This window comes from Phoca vitulina, unplaced genomic scaffold (genome assembly GCF_004348235.1).
Source record: "Phoca vitulina isolate PV1807 unplaced genomic scaffold, GSC_HSeal_1.0 scaffold47, whole genome shotgun sequence".
Lineage (NCBI taxonomy): Eukaryota > Metazoa > Chordata > Mammalia > Carnivora > Phocidae > Phoca > Phoca vitulina.
Window position 1 is genome coordinate 2144953 of NW_022589750.1, and position 16395 is coordinate 2161347.

At 55.2% G+C, this 16395-nt stretch overlaps 1 protein-coding gene across 2 annotated transcripts; it reads left to right on the plus strand.

The window, feature by feature from the left end:
• The first annotated feature begins 9825 nt into the window (after window positions 1-9825).
• On the plus strand, window positions 9826-15552 carry SLC2A4 (solute carrier family 2 member 4). Of its 2 annotated transcripts, none has more exons than XM_032431860.1 (11): window positions 9826-10050; window positions 11365-11481; window positions 11595-11767; window positions 11859-11983; window positions 12099-12214; window positions 12313-12475; window positions 12559-12746; window positions 12875-12979; window positions 13083-13184; window positions 13832-14035; window positions 14491-15552. In XM_032431860.1, exons 1-11 carry the CDS (start codon window positions 10018-10020, stop codon window positions 14692-14694), a joined length of 1530 nt encoding a protein of 509 aa, XP_032287751.1. In that variant the 5' UTR covers window positions 9826-10017; the 3' UTR covers window positions 14695-15552. The 2 variants fall into 2 exon arrangements, with proteins under 2 accessions (XP_032287751.1, XP_032287753.1); XM_032431862.1 differs by having other exon boundaries at window positions 10018-10050; window positions 12111-12214; window positions 14491-14751.
• The last annotated feature ends 843 nt before the right edge of the window (window positions 15553-16395 follow it).

Sequence of the window (16395 nt, forward strand, 5' to 3'; positions counted from 1 at the left end):
ATTAAGGTATTTGCATGAGAGTGTTTTATGTGTTGGATGGCAGATATAAATTGGGTAAGAAGGGAAGTAAACATAAGAAGGGTTGGTGGAGGGGTGCCTGGGTGGCTCAGTCGTTAAACATCTGCCTTTTTTTAAAAGATTTTATTTATTTATTTGACAGAGAGAGAGACAGCGAGAGAGGGAACACAAGCAGGGGGAGTGGGAGAGGGAGAAGCAGGCCTCCTGCCGAGCAGGGAGCGCAATGTGGGGCTCGATCCCAGGACCCTGGGATCATGACCTGAGCCGAAGGCAGGCGCTTAACGACTGAGCCACCCAGGCACCCCAAACACCTGCCTTTTGCTCAGGTCATGGTCCCAGGGTCCTGGGTCTCTTTTTAAAAAAAGAGAAGGGTTGGTGGAGGGGTGCCTGGGGGGCTCAGTTGGTTGAACATCTGTCTCTGGCTCAGGTCATGATCCTGGGGTCCTGGGATAGAGTCCTGCGTCGGACTTCCTGTTCAGCGGGGAGCCTGCTTCTCCCTCTCCCTCTGCCTCTCCCCGTGCTTCTGCTCTCTCTCTCTCAATCTCTGTCAAATAACTGAATTAAATCTTTAAAAAAAAAGGGGGGGGCAGTGGTTGGTGGGTAGTGAGAAATGGAGAGGGTCTACGGTTTAGAGGTCTCCATGAAGTGAAGGGAGCAGGATACATGAGACAATGAGCTGGCAGGCTGGCAGGTGACTGTCAGATAGGAGGCTTGAGTTCAGTCAGTTGGAGGAGGCTGTTTTTGGAGATGACAAAGCCTAGCGTAGGGGCCTGAGGATGGGCTGAAGAGAAAGATCACCAGAGATGACAGTGAGGGTTGAGAGGACACGGCCAGGTGCAGCCTGACAGATGCTGAAGTCGACAACAGTGATGATGGGAAGAGAAGATGGGGAAGATGATGAGCCGGGTGGTAAAGTTATCAGTGAATGCGGGTGAGAGGCCAAGCAGCAAGACCCTAGCAACAATTAGAGGTGGTGGGTGATGCACTTCCAGACATGAACTTCAAAGGAGCAGAGGATTTTGAAGGAGGAAGGAAGAATCATGGTCTAGACTGGGCGGGGGGGGGGGGGGGGGGGAGTGCAATACCCCCAGCTCCGGACCCTGAAGCATGTGAAATAAGACCAAAAATCAGCCTCTATTAAGAGACCTGCTGGGGAAGTGTGTCCTCCAAGACAGCCGGGTCTCAGTAAGGTCTAGGAAAGGAGCCTTCAGAGAAGTGCCTTGGCGTAGAAGAAGAGTTTGAAAGACTGGGTCTGGCTGGAAGACTGGGTTGGTTGAGGGGATACACACCACAGCATGGGGGTGAGGGGTAAAGGGACAAGGGAAGCAATCTGGCATGGGAAACCAACCTACTTGTTTGTTTCTATGGGAAAATGTGTTCTGGCTCTGAAAAACCGATAAATAAGTGAACTTTGGAAACTTGTGATATTATTTTAATAGTATCCATTGTTACTCAAGAACTAATTATTATACTGGTCGCTGATTATTATTTTACTGATCAGACCTAGAGATTGTAGACCCAAGGCAGATAAAATATTGCAGGTTTCAACTCCATCTCATTCAGGAATTTACTCTTGGGTCTCAATCTGTCTCATCTGCAAAATAAGAGCGATAATATTTTGACATTTAGGAAAGAGGAAGGTGGGCCAGATGATCGGCTATGGTTCAGCCCGGAGTGCATGTTTGAGATACAGATCTGGAGAAGGAGTGAAAAGGTGAGCAGCTCACATTATAAGGCTAGGGTAATCTTGCCTCTCCAGTCAATTAAGGATAATATAAGAGAAACACTGGGGTGCCTGGCTGGCTTAGTCAATAGAGCATGTGACTCTTGATCTCAGGGTTGTGAGTTCGAGTCCCATATTGGATGTAGAGATTACTTAAATAAACAAAACTTAAAAAAATAAAAATAAAGTGTCATCACAAACAAGGACAGGTTCTCCCAAGAATGCAAGTGCTTCAGTATTAGAAAATCCATCCATTTTGGGCGCCTGGGTGGCTCAGTCGGTTAAGCGTCTGCCTTCAGCTCAGGTCATGATCTCGGCGTCCTGGGATCGAGTCCCACGTCGGGCTCCCTGCTCAGCGGGGAGTCCGCTTCTCCCTCTGCCCCTCCCCCTGCTTGTACTCTCTCTCTGTCCCTCTCTCTCTCTGTCTCTCTCGCAAAAATAAATAAGCGGAATCTTTAAAAAAAAGAAAAGAAAATCCCTCCATTTTAATCCACCACATTAATTGACCAAAGAAATAAAATTATATGGTTATCTCAATTGATAATTTTAAAAAGCATTTGATAAGGTTCAACACCTACTTATGATAAGAACCTTTAGCAAACAAAGATTAGAAAGGAAATGCTTACACCTAATGAAGAAGTATTAGGCTCATTTTTTTTTTTTTTCAAAGATTTTATTTATTTGACAGAGACACAGCTAGAGAGGGAACACAAGCAGGGGGAGTGGGAGAGGGAGAAGCAGGCTTCCCGCCGAGCAGGGAGCCCGATGTGGGGCTCGATCCCAGGACCCCGGGATCATGACCTGAGCCGAAGGCAGTCACTTAACCAACTGAGCCACCCAGGCGCCCCACAGTCCATTCTCTTAAGTGGGATGATATTATAAAGGTATCAGTTATCTCCAGAATAATCTATAATTTTATATATTATCAATACAAATCCAGCTTTTTTTTTTTTTTTAAGTAGGCTCCACGCCCCACATCAAGCCCAACACGGGGCTTGAACTCATGACCGTGAGATCAAGACCTGAGTGAGATCAAGAGCCAGATGCTTAACCAACTGAGCCACCCAAGTGCCCCACAAATCCAATTTTTAAAAAATATCTCGATAACTTTACCCTCAAATTTGTATGGAGCAATAAAAGCCCACAAATGGTAAATCAACATTGAAAAGGAAGAGTCACAAGAGGGGTCTTGGGCTTCCAGAAATTTAAACTTGCTACAAAGCATCATGAAAAACAGCAACAATAACACTGTGGTATTCATTCAAGAATGGGGGGGATACACCAATGGAACAGAGTAGGAGCTCAGAGACAGACACTTTATCAGAATTTGTGGTAAATGTGGCTCAATAAGAGAAAAATAAATTGGATCCCTAACACCCCAAACAAGGAAGCAGTCCAGAAGGTTTTAAAAGTCCCACATATATGGGGCACGTGGGTGGCTCAGTCGTTAAGCGTCTGCCTTTGGCTCAGGTCATGATCTCAGGGTCCTGGGATCGAGCCCAGCATCGGGCTCCCTGCTCGGCGGGAAGCCTGCTTCTCCCTCTCCCTCTCCCACTCCCCCTGCTTGTGTTCCCTCTCTCACTGTGTCTCTCTCTGTCAAATAAATAAATAAAATCTTAAAAAAAAAAAATCCCACATATGGGGGCGCCTGCCTGGCTCAGTCAGTAGAGCATGGGACTCTTGATCTTGATCTTGGGGTCGTGAGTTCAAGCCCCATGTGGGGCGTAGAGATTACTTAAAAATAAATAAATAAATAACCTGAATGTGAAGAGTAAAACCACAGAGTTATTGGAATAAAATGCAAAAGAATAGTTTTGTGGTATAGAGATGGAAGAGAACATACGTAACTCCTCAAAATCATAAACCATAAAGGGGAAAATCTATTATTTTGACTACACCAAAATTAAGGATTTCTATTCAATCAAGTTCACCAAGGAATAATTAATGGTGATAGATGCTGACAGATGATAGAATGAGAGAAAGTATTTGCAATGTCCAAATCTGACAAAGAACTGACGTCATTTTTTAAAAAAATGTCTTGCCAGTGAACAAGAAAAACGCTCCAAGAGAAAACAAGCAGAGAATACAAGGAGGGAATTTACAAGAGAAGAAAGCCAGAGTGCTAACAAGTGTTTCAAGAGATTTTCCAAGCCATGAGTAATCAGACAAAACTGCAGTAAGATACAGCTTTCATCTATTGAACTGACAAATATTAGAAATCCAAATAAATTTTCATTCATTGGATTAAAATCTCATATACCCCATTCCAGATTTCACTTTATTTTTTATTTTATTTATTTTATTTTTTGAGAGAGAGAGAGAGAGAGCACATGAGTGGTGGGGGCTATAAGGAGAGGGAGAGAAAGAATCTTAGGCAGGCTCCAAGCTGAGCACAGAGCCCAATGTGGGGCTCGATCTCATGACCCTGAGACCATGACCCCAGCCAAAATCAAGAGTCAGACACTTAACCAACTGAACCACCCAGGTGCCACATTCCAGATTTTAAAAGGCTGACCATGCTGAGTGTTAGTAAGGGTGTGGAGAAACTCAAGTCTCATACACTACTGATGGGAATGTAAAATGGTACAACCACTTAGGAAAACAATTTCATACAAAGTTACAGACCCATCTGTAATATAATCCAGCTGTCTACTCCTAGGTATTTTCCAAGAGAAATGAAAGCACAGCATCCATACAAAGACTTGTGCATGAATGTTCCAGGCAGTGTTATTCATAATAGCCTAGAACTGGAAATAATCCAAATGCCCATCAACAGGTGAATGGGTAATCAAACTGATCATCATTGATAAATCAATAATTTTCAACAGTAAAAAGGAATGAACTCTTGATACACACAACAACATAGATGAATTACGTAAAGTGAAAAAAGACAAAAAGAGCCCATGCTGGGGGCGCCTGGGTGGCTCAGTGGGTTCAGCAGCCCACTCTTGGTTTCGGCTTGGATCAGGATCTCAGGGTCATGGGATTGAGTCCCGCATCGGGCTCCACCTTCGGCGGGGAGTCTGCTTGGGTTTCTCTCTTTCCTTCTGCCCCTCCCCCTGCTTGTGTTCGCAGGTGCTCTCTCGCTCTCTCTCTAAAATAAATAAATAAATCTTAAAAAAAAAAAAGAATACATTCTGTATGTTTCCATTTGCATAAAATTCCAGAAAATGCAAAGTGCTCTATGATGACAGACAGCACTGGTTGCCTAGGGTGTGGGTGGAAGGGCGGTAGGGAGGGGTTACAAAGAGGTACAAGGAAACTTTGGGGGATGATGGATATGTTCATTCGCTTGATGACTGGGACGGTTTCATGGCTGTATACATCTGTCAAAACTTACCAAATTGTGCATGTGAAATATGCTCAGTTTATTGTTTGTCAATAAGGCTGTTTAAAAAAAAGCAAAAAAACCCCCAAAAAACCGTATTCGCTTCAATCTCCTGTAAGCACTGTCTGAGTGTTACATTATTCACCTTCTCATTTTACCAGGGAGGTAAAGAAGGCACAGAGGGTTTAGGTAACTTTCCCAAGGGCACAGCATTAGTAAGTATCAGAACAGTGTGAGCCCGGAGTCCGTCCCCGTCACCGTCGCTGGGAGTCTGCCGAGGTAGAAGAATGGTGTCGCGCTGCCGGTGGACCAGGAGACGGGGACAGCCATTCTGCAAAGCAAGCTGGTAGTAGTGAGTCAAATTCAGTGTAAGTATGCCCTGTGACTCAGAAATTCCGCTTGTGGGCGCTGTGAATTGTGCAAGACTGTTGAATCTCAGATCTGTACCTCTGAAACAAATAATGCAATATATGTTAAGAAAGAAAAAAAGAAGAAGAAGAATGTAGCAGGAGGGGAAGAATGAAGGGGGGGAAATCGGAGGGAGAGATGAACCATGAGAGATGATGGACTCTGAAAAACAAACTGAGGGTTCTGGAGGGGAGGGGGGTGGGAGGATGGGTTAGCCTGGTGATGGGTATTGAGGAGGGCACGTTCTGCATGGAGCACTGGGCGTTATGCACAAACAATGAATCATGGAACACTATATCTAAAACTAATGATGTAATGTATGGGGATTAACATAACAATAAAAAAATTAAAAAAAAAAAAAGAAATTCCGCTTGTGGGAATCGATAAAAATAATAATAGACATACGCGCAGGCAGAGATGTATCTCCCAAAGAAGTTCTCGTAGGAGCCCGTAACACACCTCGTATGAAATGTGCATTGCCACGTTCCGCATCGCCACTGGGGACTGCAGGTGATATGGGTGCTCACCCAGTGGGATTGCGAGCAAAACGTGGCGTGAGCGATACTGTGGGGTACTGGGCAACAAATCTTTTTTTTTTTTTTAAGATTTTATTATTTATTTGACAGAGAGAGCTAGACATCGAGAGAGGGAATACAAGTGGGGGAGAGGGAGAAGCAGGCTTCCGGCTGAGCAGGGAGCCCGATGTGGGGCTCGACCCCAGGACCCTGGGATCATGATCTGAGCTAAAGGCAGACGCTTAAGGACAGAGCCACCCAGGTGCCCCCCCCCCCGCCCCGTGCAACAAATCTCATCATGACAAAGCACGAATAAGGTTTAAAAACAGAGTGCTTACTGACAATAAGTAGGACCAGAATGAAATATATGACACTATTTACATAAATTAGAAATGTTTGCACACAAAACAACTGATTTTTTTTCAAAAGATTTATTTATTTATTTGAGAGGGGGGAGGGCAGAGGGAGAGAGAGAGCGCGAGGGAGCATGAGTTGGGGGCAGGCGACAGAAGGAGAGGGAGAGAATCCCAAGCAGACTCCCCGGAATACAAGTGGGGGAGAGGGAGAAGCAGGCTTCCCGCTGAGCAGGGAGCCCCATGCGGGGCTTGATCCTAGAACCCTGAGATCGTGACCCGAGCTGAAATCAAGAGTCAGACGCTTCACCGATGGAATCACCCAGGTGCCCAAAAGCAAATGATGTTTTGCAAGAGCCCATGAAGTGCATTGGAATGGTTCCCTTTTGAGGGAGGTCAAGTGGGAAATGGGTATGGAAATGAGAAATAGTTTTGTTTTTTTTTTTAAAGTAAGCTCTATGTCCCACGTGGGTCTTGAACTCACAACCCCAAGATCAAGAGTAGCACACTCCACTGACTGAGCCAGGCAGGCGCCCCAAAAGAGAATCCTTTTTACGATAAAAATAAGGTATAGATCAATGAACACAATAAACACGTGTCGTTAATCAATCCTCTGCACCGGAGACCCTGATCTACAGACAAAATGTGGAGAAGGCACAGACAGGGGCCCAGCATCGCTGGAGCTCAGGAAGCAAGGTTGCCTTCCAGAAGCTGGAGGCAAAGGGGGCCTGTGTAGTAGAAGCTAGAGGCAGTGTGTTTGTGGGTGTCCTCTGGTTTTCTCGGGCCCCCCGCCAATCTCTTACCTACCATGGGCTGAACCCAGCCAGAAGGCCGTGGTCACGAGCTTGGAAAACAAGCCTGCAGGGATTAACACCCCGTGGTAGAGGGCGGAGTGGAGGAAGGGCTACGACTGGTTCTATCAAATGGGCCAAGGATTGCCCAGCAAGATCCACACACACCCTCGGATCTCCGATGCAAGGTCCCTCCCCCCCCATGTCATGTGCCTCTCCTTCCTATCCCATCTCCTATCAACAACCTCGTTCCCACCTTCCAGGCCCTTTCTCCTACTCCCTTCCCGCTCTCCTGATTTCTCGCTCATCTCCTCTCCTACTTCCCCATCACTTTCTCCAGGCTCTTCAAAGTATCCTATCTTCTATATCCAGCTCTGACTTGCTTTCTGTGATTCCACTTTCCCTGGGGCTTAAAGCCCTAGAAGCATCGCTGAGAAGCATCAGAAACAAAGCACCTGAATGAGAGCAGGCATGCACCTGGACGGAACCCAGCCCTGAACTTCACCTGCTACACTGGCTTTTCATCTGCCCCCCTTCCTGTGCCTCCGGTACCCCCTCTTTGCTCCTAGGCACCTTGCTTGGCTTTTCCCTTCTCCCTAACCCCCCCCCCCCCCCCCCCCCCCCCCGCCTTTGTAGGAGTCCAGCAGCTCTGGTTCTCCCTTTATCTTCCTGATTGGTCCTTCCCTGCCTCAGTCAATGTCTTCTGCTCCTTTGGGACTCCTCAACGTTCAGCTCTTAGCTCTTCATCGGCACCCCCTTAGTCAGACAGGTGCAGCCATTCAGCCAAGAGCTCTCTCCTTCGTGATTGCTCCCCAACGTGCACTCTTGGCTATAAGGACCAGACCCTCATTGCATTCACTCAACATTTGCTGAGTGCCCAGCACTAGGCTGGGTGCTGGGGACATAGAGGGAAACAAGGTGACCTTCTCCTCTCAAGGTTGAAGTACAGAGAAGAAATGGTGACAATCTGCTACACCGGGGACACGTGGCTCTCTGTTTTCGTGGAGGAAGTCAACAAAGGTTTCACAGAGGGAGTGAGCATTTTCTGAAGGGTGACTAGGAGTCCTCTGGCATTCCAGACAGCAGAGGCACCTTGGGGGGGGGGGGGGGGGGGGTTAGGCATTGACTAGGCTGTGAGGATAAAGTCTAGAAGGTGAGACTGAAATGGGACAAGAAAGGCAGGAGGTTTTGTTCGCTCTGAAAAGGGGTCTGACCTCGACAGTGGGGGCAACAAAGAACCACCGACTTTTGGGGAGGGAGTGATGCAGTTGAACGTTTTTTACGTTGAACTGTGCCCTCCGCATAAGGAAAGTAAAAGGGGCAGGAGGTGATGATGTTCTGGACCAATGCGTCAGCAGTGCCGGGGGAGAAAATCAGATGAATGTGAGTTGAGGAGGTCAACACACCAATGTCGGTAACTAACTGGGTAAAGGCGCGGCGGGGGTGGGGGGTGAAAGAGGGCAGGAATCGAGCGTGACCTCCAGGATCCTCGGGGGGCTAACGGGACCATCCACTGGGATGAGGAGGTCAGGAGGAAGGGCAGGTTTGAACATGCGGATCATGTGAGCTGCCCCGAGCCGGCGCGCGCTGAATCCTCGGATCTGGAGCTCCAGAACGAGGCCTGGGTTGGACGTAAGGAAGCCTGACAGAGGCGGACCGTCGAGGGCCGGTGGGCCCGAGACGACTCCGCCCGGATCCGCTGCGGATCCTCGCTCTCCCTGAAGGTGGCACCACAGCCCCGCGCTTCCGAGGCCCGTTCGCTGCGCCGCGTCTTGCGCTCCGGCCCGCACGCGCCATCTCTTAGGTCGCGCCCTCCTCGCTGGGGTTTCAGACCCGGAGCGGCCTCCGGAGAGCGTGTCCAAGTCGTCCATGGGGCCAGCACATTCGTGGCAGCTCAGGGACCTCAGGCTGGTGGCGTGGTTGGTGTGACCAGCTGTCCCTCGGGCCGCATCCAGGAACCAGTGTGGGGAACGGGTGTAGGGTAAGGGCCACACAGGCAGTGCCCGGAGCACGGATGCACGGAAGGAGGACCACCAAGCCCAGACACCCAGGGCGCTGGGAACGGAACTTCCTGTGCCCCAGGGCCATCCCCGCGTGGGAAGCGCGTCTCGGACCCTTTAAGGCTCCATCTCCCTGCCCTCCCCCGCCCAGGACAGGCCGGGACACCCGGGACCTGACATTTGTTGTCTCCCAACGTGGGAGCTAAAAATAGGCGCGGTGGGTTACTCCAGGCCATTGCTCCGCAGCCACCCGGCGCGCCCGCTCGCGCGCGGTCTCAGGCCGCCCGAGTTCTCTCCGGGGCCGAGCGTACCTGCCGCATCCCCTCCTCCCCGACCCCGCGGTCCCAACCCGCGGCGCCCGCCCTTCCAGTGCTTCCCCAGCCCCAAGCCGGGATGCTGGACCGAGTCCGCACACGAGGTGGGGCGGGGCCTCCTGGGTCCCGGGACGCTTTTTCCCAAACTTCGCGGCCGGAGGCGGGCGGGCACCCTCTGGGCGCGTCTCGCCGGGCACGCTGGGGAGGCGGGGCCTCGCCGGCCAGCCCGCTCCCCACTGCCAAATTCTAAACCCCAGGCTTAGGGAGGGGCGTGGCCTCCTGGGGTGTGCGGGCTCCTGGCCAATGGGTGCTGCGAAGGGCGTGGCCCGTGGGGGTTGCGGGGGCTCTTCGGGTCTCTCCCCCAAGCCGGGCTCCGCCAGATCCCCGAGAGCCCTGCCGCTCTCTGGATCCCTGGCTCGCGGCGGTGGGTCCCGCCAAGCTCGCCCTCCGCAAGTCGCTCCGGGACGCCCGCCGCCACCGCGCCCTCTGCCCGCCAGGCCGGGGCCGCCAACCCCCAGTCGCCTCCCTGTTCACTGCAGCTCCTGCGCCTCCGGTTCCTAAGACAAGATGCCGTCGGGCTTCCAACAGATCCGCTCGGAAGTAGGGTTCGGCATGCGGGGGCGGGACGGGGGCACAGGGCCCGCTTTTCTCCGGCTGGGGTCGCGGTTGGGGTCAGCTAGGGGCGGTCCCTGCGCAGGCGCAGGGGGTGGGGGAGGTGGGGGCCTGGCTATTTATACCCGGGCCGGCCACCCCGTGACTGTGGGATTCCAATCCTTCCGAGAGGCTGAGTGGGTCTGGGGGTACCGTCCGGGGGCACGGGCCACCCCGGGGTTTCCCGAGTCCAGGGCTCGCCCCCTTCTCCAGGGCGCGGCGGGGCGCGCCGGGATCGCAGGACGCCCTGCCCCCGATCCAGCCCGAGAAGGCAGGTCCGGGCGAGTCTCGCCCTCCTGGAGCTGCCCGTGTGTCCCGGCTCGCGGGAAGTTTTTCGAGGAGCGGAGGCTCTCGTGGGCCGCCACCCCCACCCCTGGCCGTCCTCCAGGACGCTGAACTTTCCCTTGGCCCCACGGTTGGTGGAGGGGCTGAGGGGAATGTCAGCCCCCCCCCTCCCCCAGCTCAGGTTTCCGCTTGGAGACAGTATGTGCCGCCAACAAGCGGCCACCGCCCCTCGCACCACCTTCCCGCCCCCGTCCCCCGGGCACGGCTCTCCCACGTAGGGGCCGGGCACGGCCCCCCGCCCTGCCCTGCGGCGGAGTCTAGAGGGGGCGGGGAGGCCGGGGCGGAGACAGAGAAGGCCGCCCCAAGGGCCATATGCGGGGAGGAATGACCGCGACGTCCTTTTTGGAATTGCCCTTCTTGAGCGTGCTGGGGCCTCTGGGAGCCTGCTGAGAGCACCCCCAGAGGGGAGGATAGAAGACAGGGGCTGATGATAAGGCTCTTGTCGGTTTATAAATCCAGCGCCGTCAGGAATCCCCGTAGCATTTGGTTTTGATTTTCTCCCTTGCACGGCCAGGTGGGCAAAGCAGGCCGCATCACCCCTTTCTCCCCTAACCCAGAGGACACCTGGCTTCAGAGCCAGGAAGTGACTTGCCCAAGGTCACACAAATCTGAACTCAAGTCTTAAGGCCAAGCCTGTCCCAAGGTCACGGAGAAATGGTGAGGCTGACATCCTCAAACATTTCTCAGCTTGCTGGACGCAAACATCCAGTTTCTCCTTCATGCCCAGTTCCTGTGGGTTCTTCCTGCTCCTGTTTACACTGAGTTCCTTGCTCCATTCCTAATATGGCCCAGTTTCCCTCACCCAACATGTTGGATGGAACCCAGCATCTTCAGGCTCAGCTGGGCCCGGGCCCCTGGGCGAAGGAAAGAAATCGTGATTCCATGTGACCCGCCTCCTCTCTGCTTCTGCCTGCCCAGGACGGGGAACCCCCTCAGCAGAGAGTCACTGGCACCCTGATCCTTGCTGTCTTCTCGGCTGTGCTGGGCTCCCTGCAGTTTGGCTACAACCTTGGGGTCATCAATGCCCCGCAGAAGGTGAAGGGCCTGTGGGGGGCAGAGTGGGGGGCAGGGGGCGGCAGGGGAGAGCCGAGGGGGAAGTCTCTGCAGGCCGTCACTCCTCCACTGTCTCCCCCCGGCACACACACCAGGTGATTGAACAGAGCTACAATGAGACGTGGCTGGGGAGGCAGGGGCCTGAGGGACCCAGCTCCATCCCACCAAGCACCCTCACCACCCTCTGGGCTCTCTCTGTGGCCATCTTTTCTGTGGGCGGCATGATCTCCTCCTTCCTCATCGGTGTCATCTCTCAGTGGCTGGGAAGGTATGGGGCTGGTGGGCAAGGGTTGGGGGGGAGGCAGGCAGGGGGCCGCCGCGTGGTACCCTAACTCTCGGCCTCACTCTTTGCCTGGCAGGAAGAGGGCAATGCTGGTCAACAACGTCCTGGCGATGCTGGGGGGCGCCCTCATGGGCCTGGCCAACGCGGCCGCCTCCTACGAGATGCTCATTCTGGGGCGGTTCCTCATTGGCGCCTACTCAGGTACCGGCCACGGGCGCCATGGCCCTGCCCAGTGCCCTGCCGCCCTCCACCAGCACTGAGCTTGGGGGCGGGAGTGACCAGCTGCCCTCAGCCCTCTCTTCTTCCCTCTGCCCAGGGCTCACATCAGGGCTGGTGCCCATGTACGTGGGGGAGATCGCCCCCACTCACCTGCGGGGTGCCTTGGGGACACTCAACCAACTGGCCATCGTCATAGGCATTCTGATCGCCCAGGTGACTGGGCCTGGCCTTCCGGGTGGCTGGGCGGGCGGGTTGAGTGGGGCTCTGGGCTGAACGGCTGGCCCTCTTTCCTTCCCACCCTGCTGCCACAGGTGCTGGGCTTGGAGTCCATGCTGGGCACTGCCGCCCTCTGGCCCCTGCTCCTGGGCGTCACCGTGCTGCCCGCCTTCCTGCAGCTGGCCCTGCTGCCCTTCTGCCCAGAAAGCCCCCGCTACCTCTACATCATCCGGAACCTGGAGGGGCCCGCCAGAAAGAGTGAGCTACCCCCCCCACCTTGCCAGCACCTGCGGAGGGGGGGCCCTCCCCGTCCGCTCAGGCCTGACACTCGTCACCTCCAGGTCTGAAGCGCCTGACCGGCTGGGCTGATGTGTCTGGCGCGCTGGCCGAGCTGAAGGAGGAGAAGCGGCAGCTGGAGCGGGAGCGGCCGCTGTCCCTGCCCCAGCTCCTGGGCAGCCGCCCCCACCGGCAGCCCCTGGTCATCGCCGTCGTGCTGCAGCTGAGCCAGCAGCTGTCGGGCATCAATGCTGTACGTGGGCGGCAGCCTCGGCGGGGCAGGGGTGAGGGAGCAGCTCCGGAGGAGGCGAGCCGGCAGCCAGCCCCTGTGGTCCCGCGCGGGGTCGGTCCGCAGCCCCTTTCCTTCTCCTCCCCTCGTAGGTTTTCTATTATTCAACCAGCATCTTCGAGACGGCGGGGGTCGGGCAGCCGGCCTACGCCACCATCGGCGCCGGTGTGGTCAACACCGTCTTCACCTTGGTCTCGGTAACTGCTGGCGCCCCCCATTGGCTTCCGCACCGCCCCCCGGAGCTCCCCCCCCACCTCCTGTGCCCGGAGGCCCTCCACCGAGCCCTGACTCTCCCTGCAGGTGTTCCTGGTGGAGCGGGCTGGGCGCCGGACGCTGCACCTCCTGGGCCTGGCCGGAATGTGTGGCTGCGCCATCCTGATGACCGTGGCTCTGCTTCTGCTGGTGAGGCCTGGGGGGTGGGGAGGGAGCCCAGCCCGCGCGTGTGCACGTGTGCGCGTGCGCACGTGTGCGCGTATGTGCGCGCGCACGTGTAAGTGTGCGTGTGCGCGTGTGTATGTGAGCGCGTGCATGTGCGTGCGCGCGCGTGTATGTTTGTATGTGTGCGTGCGTGTGCGTGTGTATGTGTGTGCGTGTGCATTGTGCGTGTGTATGTGCGTGTGCACGTGTGTATGTGAGCGCGCACGTGTGCGTGCACGTGTGCATGTGTGCACGCGTGTGCGTGCGTGTGTGCGCGTATGTGCGTGTGCGCGCGCACCATCCCAAGGGACCCGGGCTGCACCAGTTTCCCCGTCTGGGAGGAAGCTCCAGCACGACGCCGGCAGCCAGGAAGGAGGGCCCCCGCCCCTGCCCAGTCTCAGGAGCAGTCAGTGGTCAGGAGCCAGCTTTGGAACCAGGAGGGAGTGGGCCATCCTAGGAGCCGAGAGGGCGTTCACGCCCCCTGGGCCCTGGGTAGGGCAGCGATAGGGCAGCCCGCGTGCCGCCCAGAGGCCTGCTCTAAGCTCGGGTGGCAGGGGCTCCGTGAGCTGCTGGGAGGGGCGGCTTTCAGTTCTCTGCACCACCTGAATTCCCTTCCCTCCCCACCTGCCCAGGAGCGCGTTCCCGCCATGAGCTACGTCTCCATCGTGGCCATCTTTGGCTTTGTGGCGTTCTTTGAGATCGGCCCGGGCCCCATCCCCTGGTTCATCGTGGCCGAGCTGTTCAGCCAGGGCCCCCGCCCAGCGGCCATGGCCGTGGCTGGCTTCTCCAACTGGACGTGCAACTTCGTCATCGGCATGGGTTTCCCATATGTCGCGGTAGGTGCCCCGCGCCTCGTCCCCGTCTCCTACCCCCGTAGGCCGCTCTGAAGCGCCCACCCCCGTCTCCCACTTGCTTTCCCCGCTCCTGTCTGGGGGTCACTCTGTGGACCACGTGGGAGCTGAAGTACTGGGCTAACAGCAGAGCTGTCTTCCAAACCAACTGGGGCCTGACTTAGAGTTAAACGATCAGCACGCGTTCCTACTGCAGACAACCGGTTGGGAATCCGCTCTGAGCAGAGCGTCCTGCCCTCAGGACGGGAGAGAGGGAGACAGATGATCGGAGGTGGGGCACAGAGAATCTTTTCTTCACTCGCTCCTGGTCGGTTCCCTTGCCCCGCCAAGGAGCCACCCGCGTCTGCAGAGCCCCCCACCCGCCTGGGCCCTTACTGCCTGGCTCGCCCGAGACCACCCCAACCCCCGCCTGCCAACACGTCTTTCTCCACCTATCCCAGGAGGCTATGGGGCCCTACGTCTTCCTTGTGTTCGCCATCCTCCTGCTTGGCTTCTTTATCTTCACCTTCTTAAAAGTGCCTGAAACCCGAGGCCGGACGTTTGACCAGATCTCGGCCAACTTCCACCGGACGCCCTCCCTCTTAGAGCAGGAGGTGAAACCCAGCACGGAACTCGAGTACTTGGGGCCCGACGAGAACGACTGAGGGGCCAGGCAGAGGCGGGAGGGCTGTGCTCTCGCCCCCCTCCCCCGGCCCCGGAGACCCCTCCTCCCCTGTGCAGCACTCTTCCCTGTTACTTCCAGGGTGGCGCCCCTGCGGCCTGGCAGAACTGGGAAGCTGGAGGGAAGGGTGGTCTGAGCGCCCCCTCGGTCCCCTCATGTGACTCTTGGATTATTTATGTGTAGGCTGTGGCCATCAGGGTGAGCTGTTCTCCCGGCTCATCCCCTCCCTCCTCCGTAGGCTGCCCCACCCCCACCCAGCCTCTGTTCCAGAATATTCTCTCACCCCTTGCTAGAGAAGAGGGGGGTGTGGGGAGGAGAGGCCCTGGGCTGACTTTTTAGTGGGTGGACGGAAGCAGGGAGCAGGACTGGAGCAGAGAAGTAGCTTCCTGTCACCTCGGACTCCTCCTACTCACTGGCACTTTCTCTGAATTCTTGCCACATAGACTCTGGGTGAAGGGGGTCCCGTCTTGACCCCTCCCAGACAGAGGACACAGCCTCCCAAGGCCTGAGCTCAGCTCTCCTGGCAGGCTCAGCTCTCTCGCTCCATCTTCCAGGGCACGTGTGGTGAGAGGGACGGCTTCCCGAGGCTTCCAAGGGGGGGCCCCACTCCTGCCTCCTCTGCCCTCCTCAAGGGTGTTCTACCCACAAGCTTTTGACCAACTAAGGGAAAGAGGAGTTTGAAAGGCTGCCTGTAAACACGGGGTGGGAGGAGCCTTCAGATATTTTTGTATATGTTTGCAAAAGGGGTAGGAAGAAGAAACCAAAGGTCTGTTGTACTAAATGTATATATATATATGTATATATATATATAGATCCATACATAAAGTCACTGTATGCGATGCGCGTCCTGTCGTGGAAGCACCCGGGGACGCTCCCTGTCCCCTCTGCGTCTCTGTCCCTCTCTCCACCCTGCCTTAGCTCAAGGCCCAAGAATCCTCTGGATGTGGTCACTCTGCCCACACTTAAGCTTCTAGTCATTACTTTTTTTTTTTTTTTTTAAACTAAGCTCTGCACCCAACGTGGGGCCTGAACACACGACCCCAAGGTCAAGAGTGGCATGTTCTACCGCCTGAGCCAGCCGGGCGCCCCGGTCATTGCGTTTACGAACAGTAAACGCTCAGTAAGTTGTAGCCCCCAGTGCTAGCCGCTGCCCTGGGCACTTCCCAGAACATTCCTGCAGGGGAGCGGTCAGCCCCAGGCTACGATGGGATAGGTGACTCACAGGGGGAAAGCTCTTTCAGAAACACCGGAAGGAGGGCTCACGCCGCCCCCTTGGGGAGGGAGTCTCCAGTGACTCCACAGAAAAGACGCCGAGACCAAGACCACAGGGAAAGCCTGTTTTTGTTTTTACTGGAGGCTCAGGTGGCACATGACAGTTCATAAAATGGCTTCAGAGGTAGGGGCTAGAGGAGAGACCAAAAATAAACTGGGGTGGGAAAGAAAAACAACCAGGAGGAGGTGAGAGCTGGCTGGTTCCTTCTCAGCCTGATCCAGGGGAGGGACATGGTGCCTCTGAACAACAGGATGGATCCCTTCCTTCAGCCCTTGGTAGGGGACAGAGAAGAAGCAAACGGCTGTTGCTTCGGCCCTCCTGAGTCTCAAGGAAAAGAGGAAAGCTGGTGTTTTGATGTCATGAGTCATGGGAAGGGGGGAGGGGTGCTGGGTGGGGTACAGGGCAGCTGGA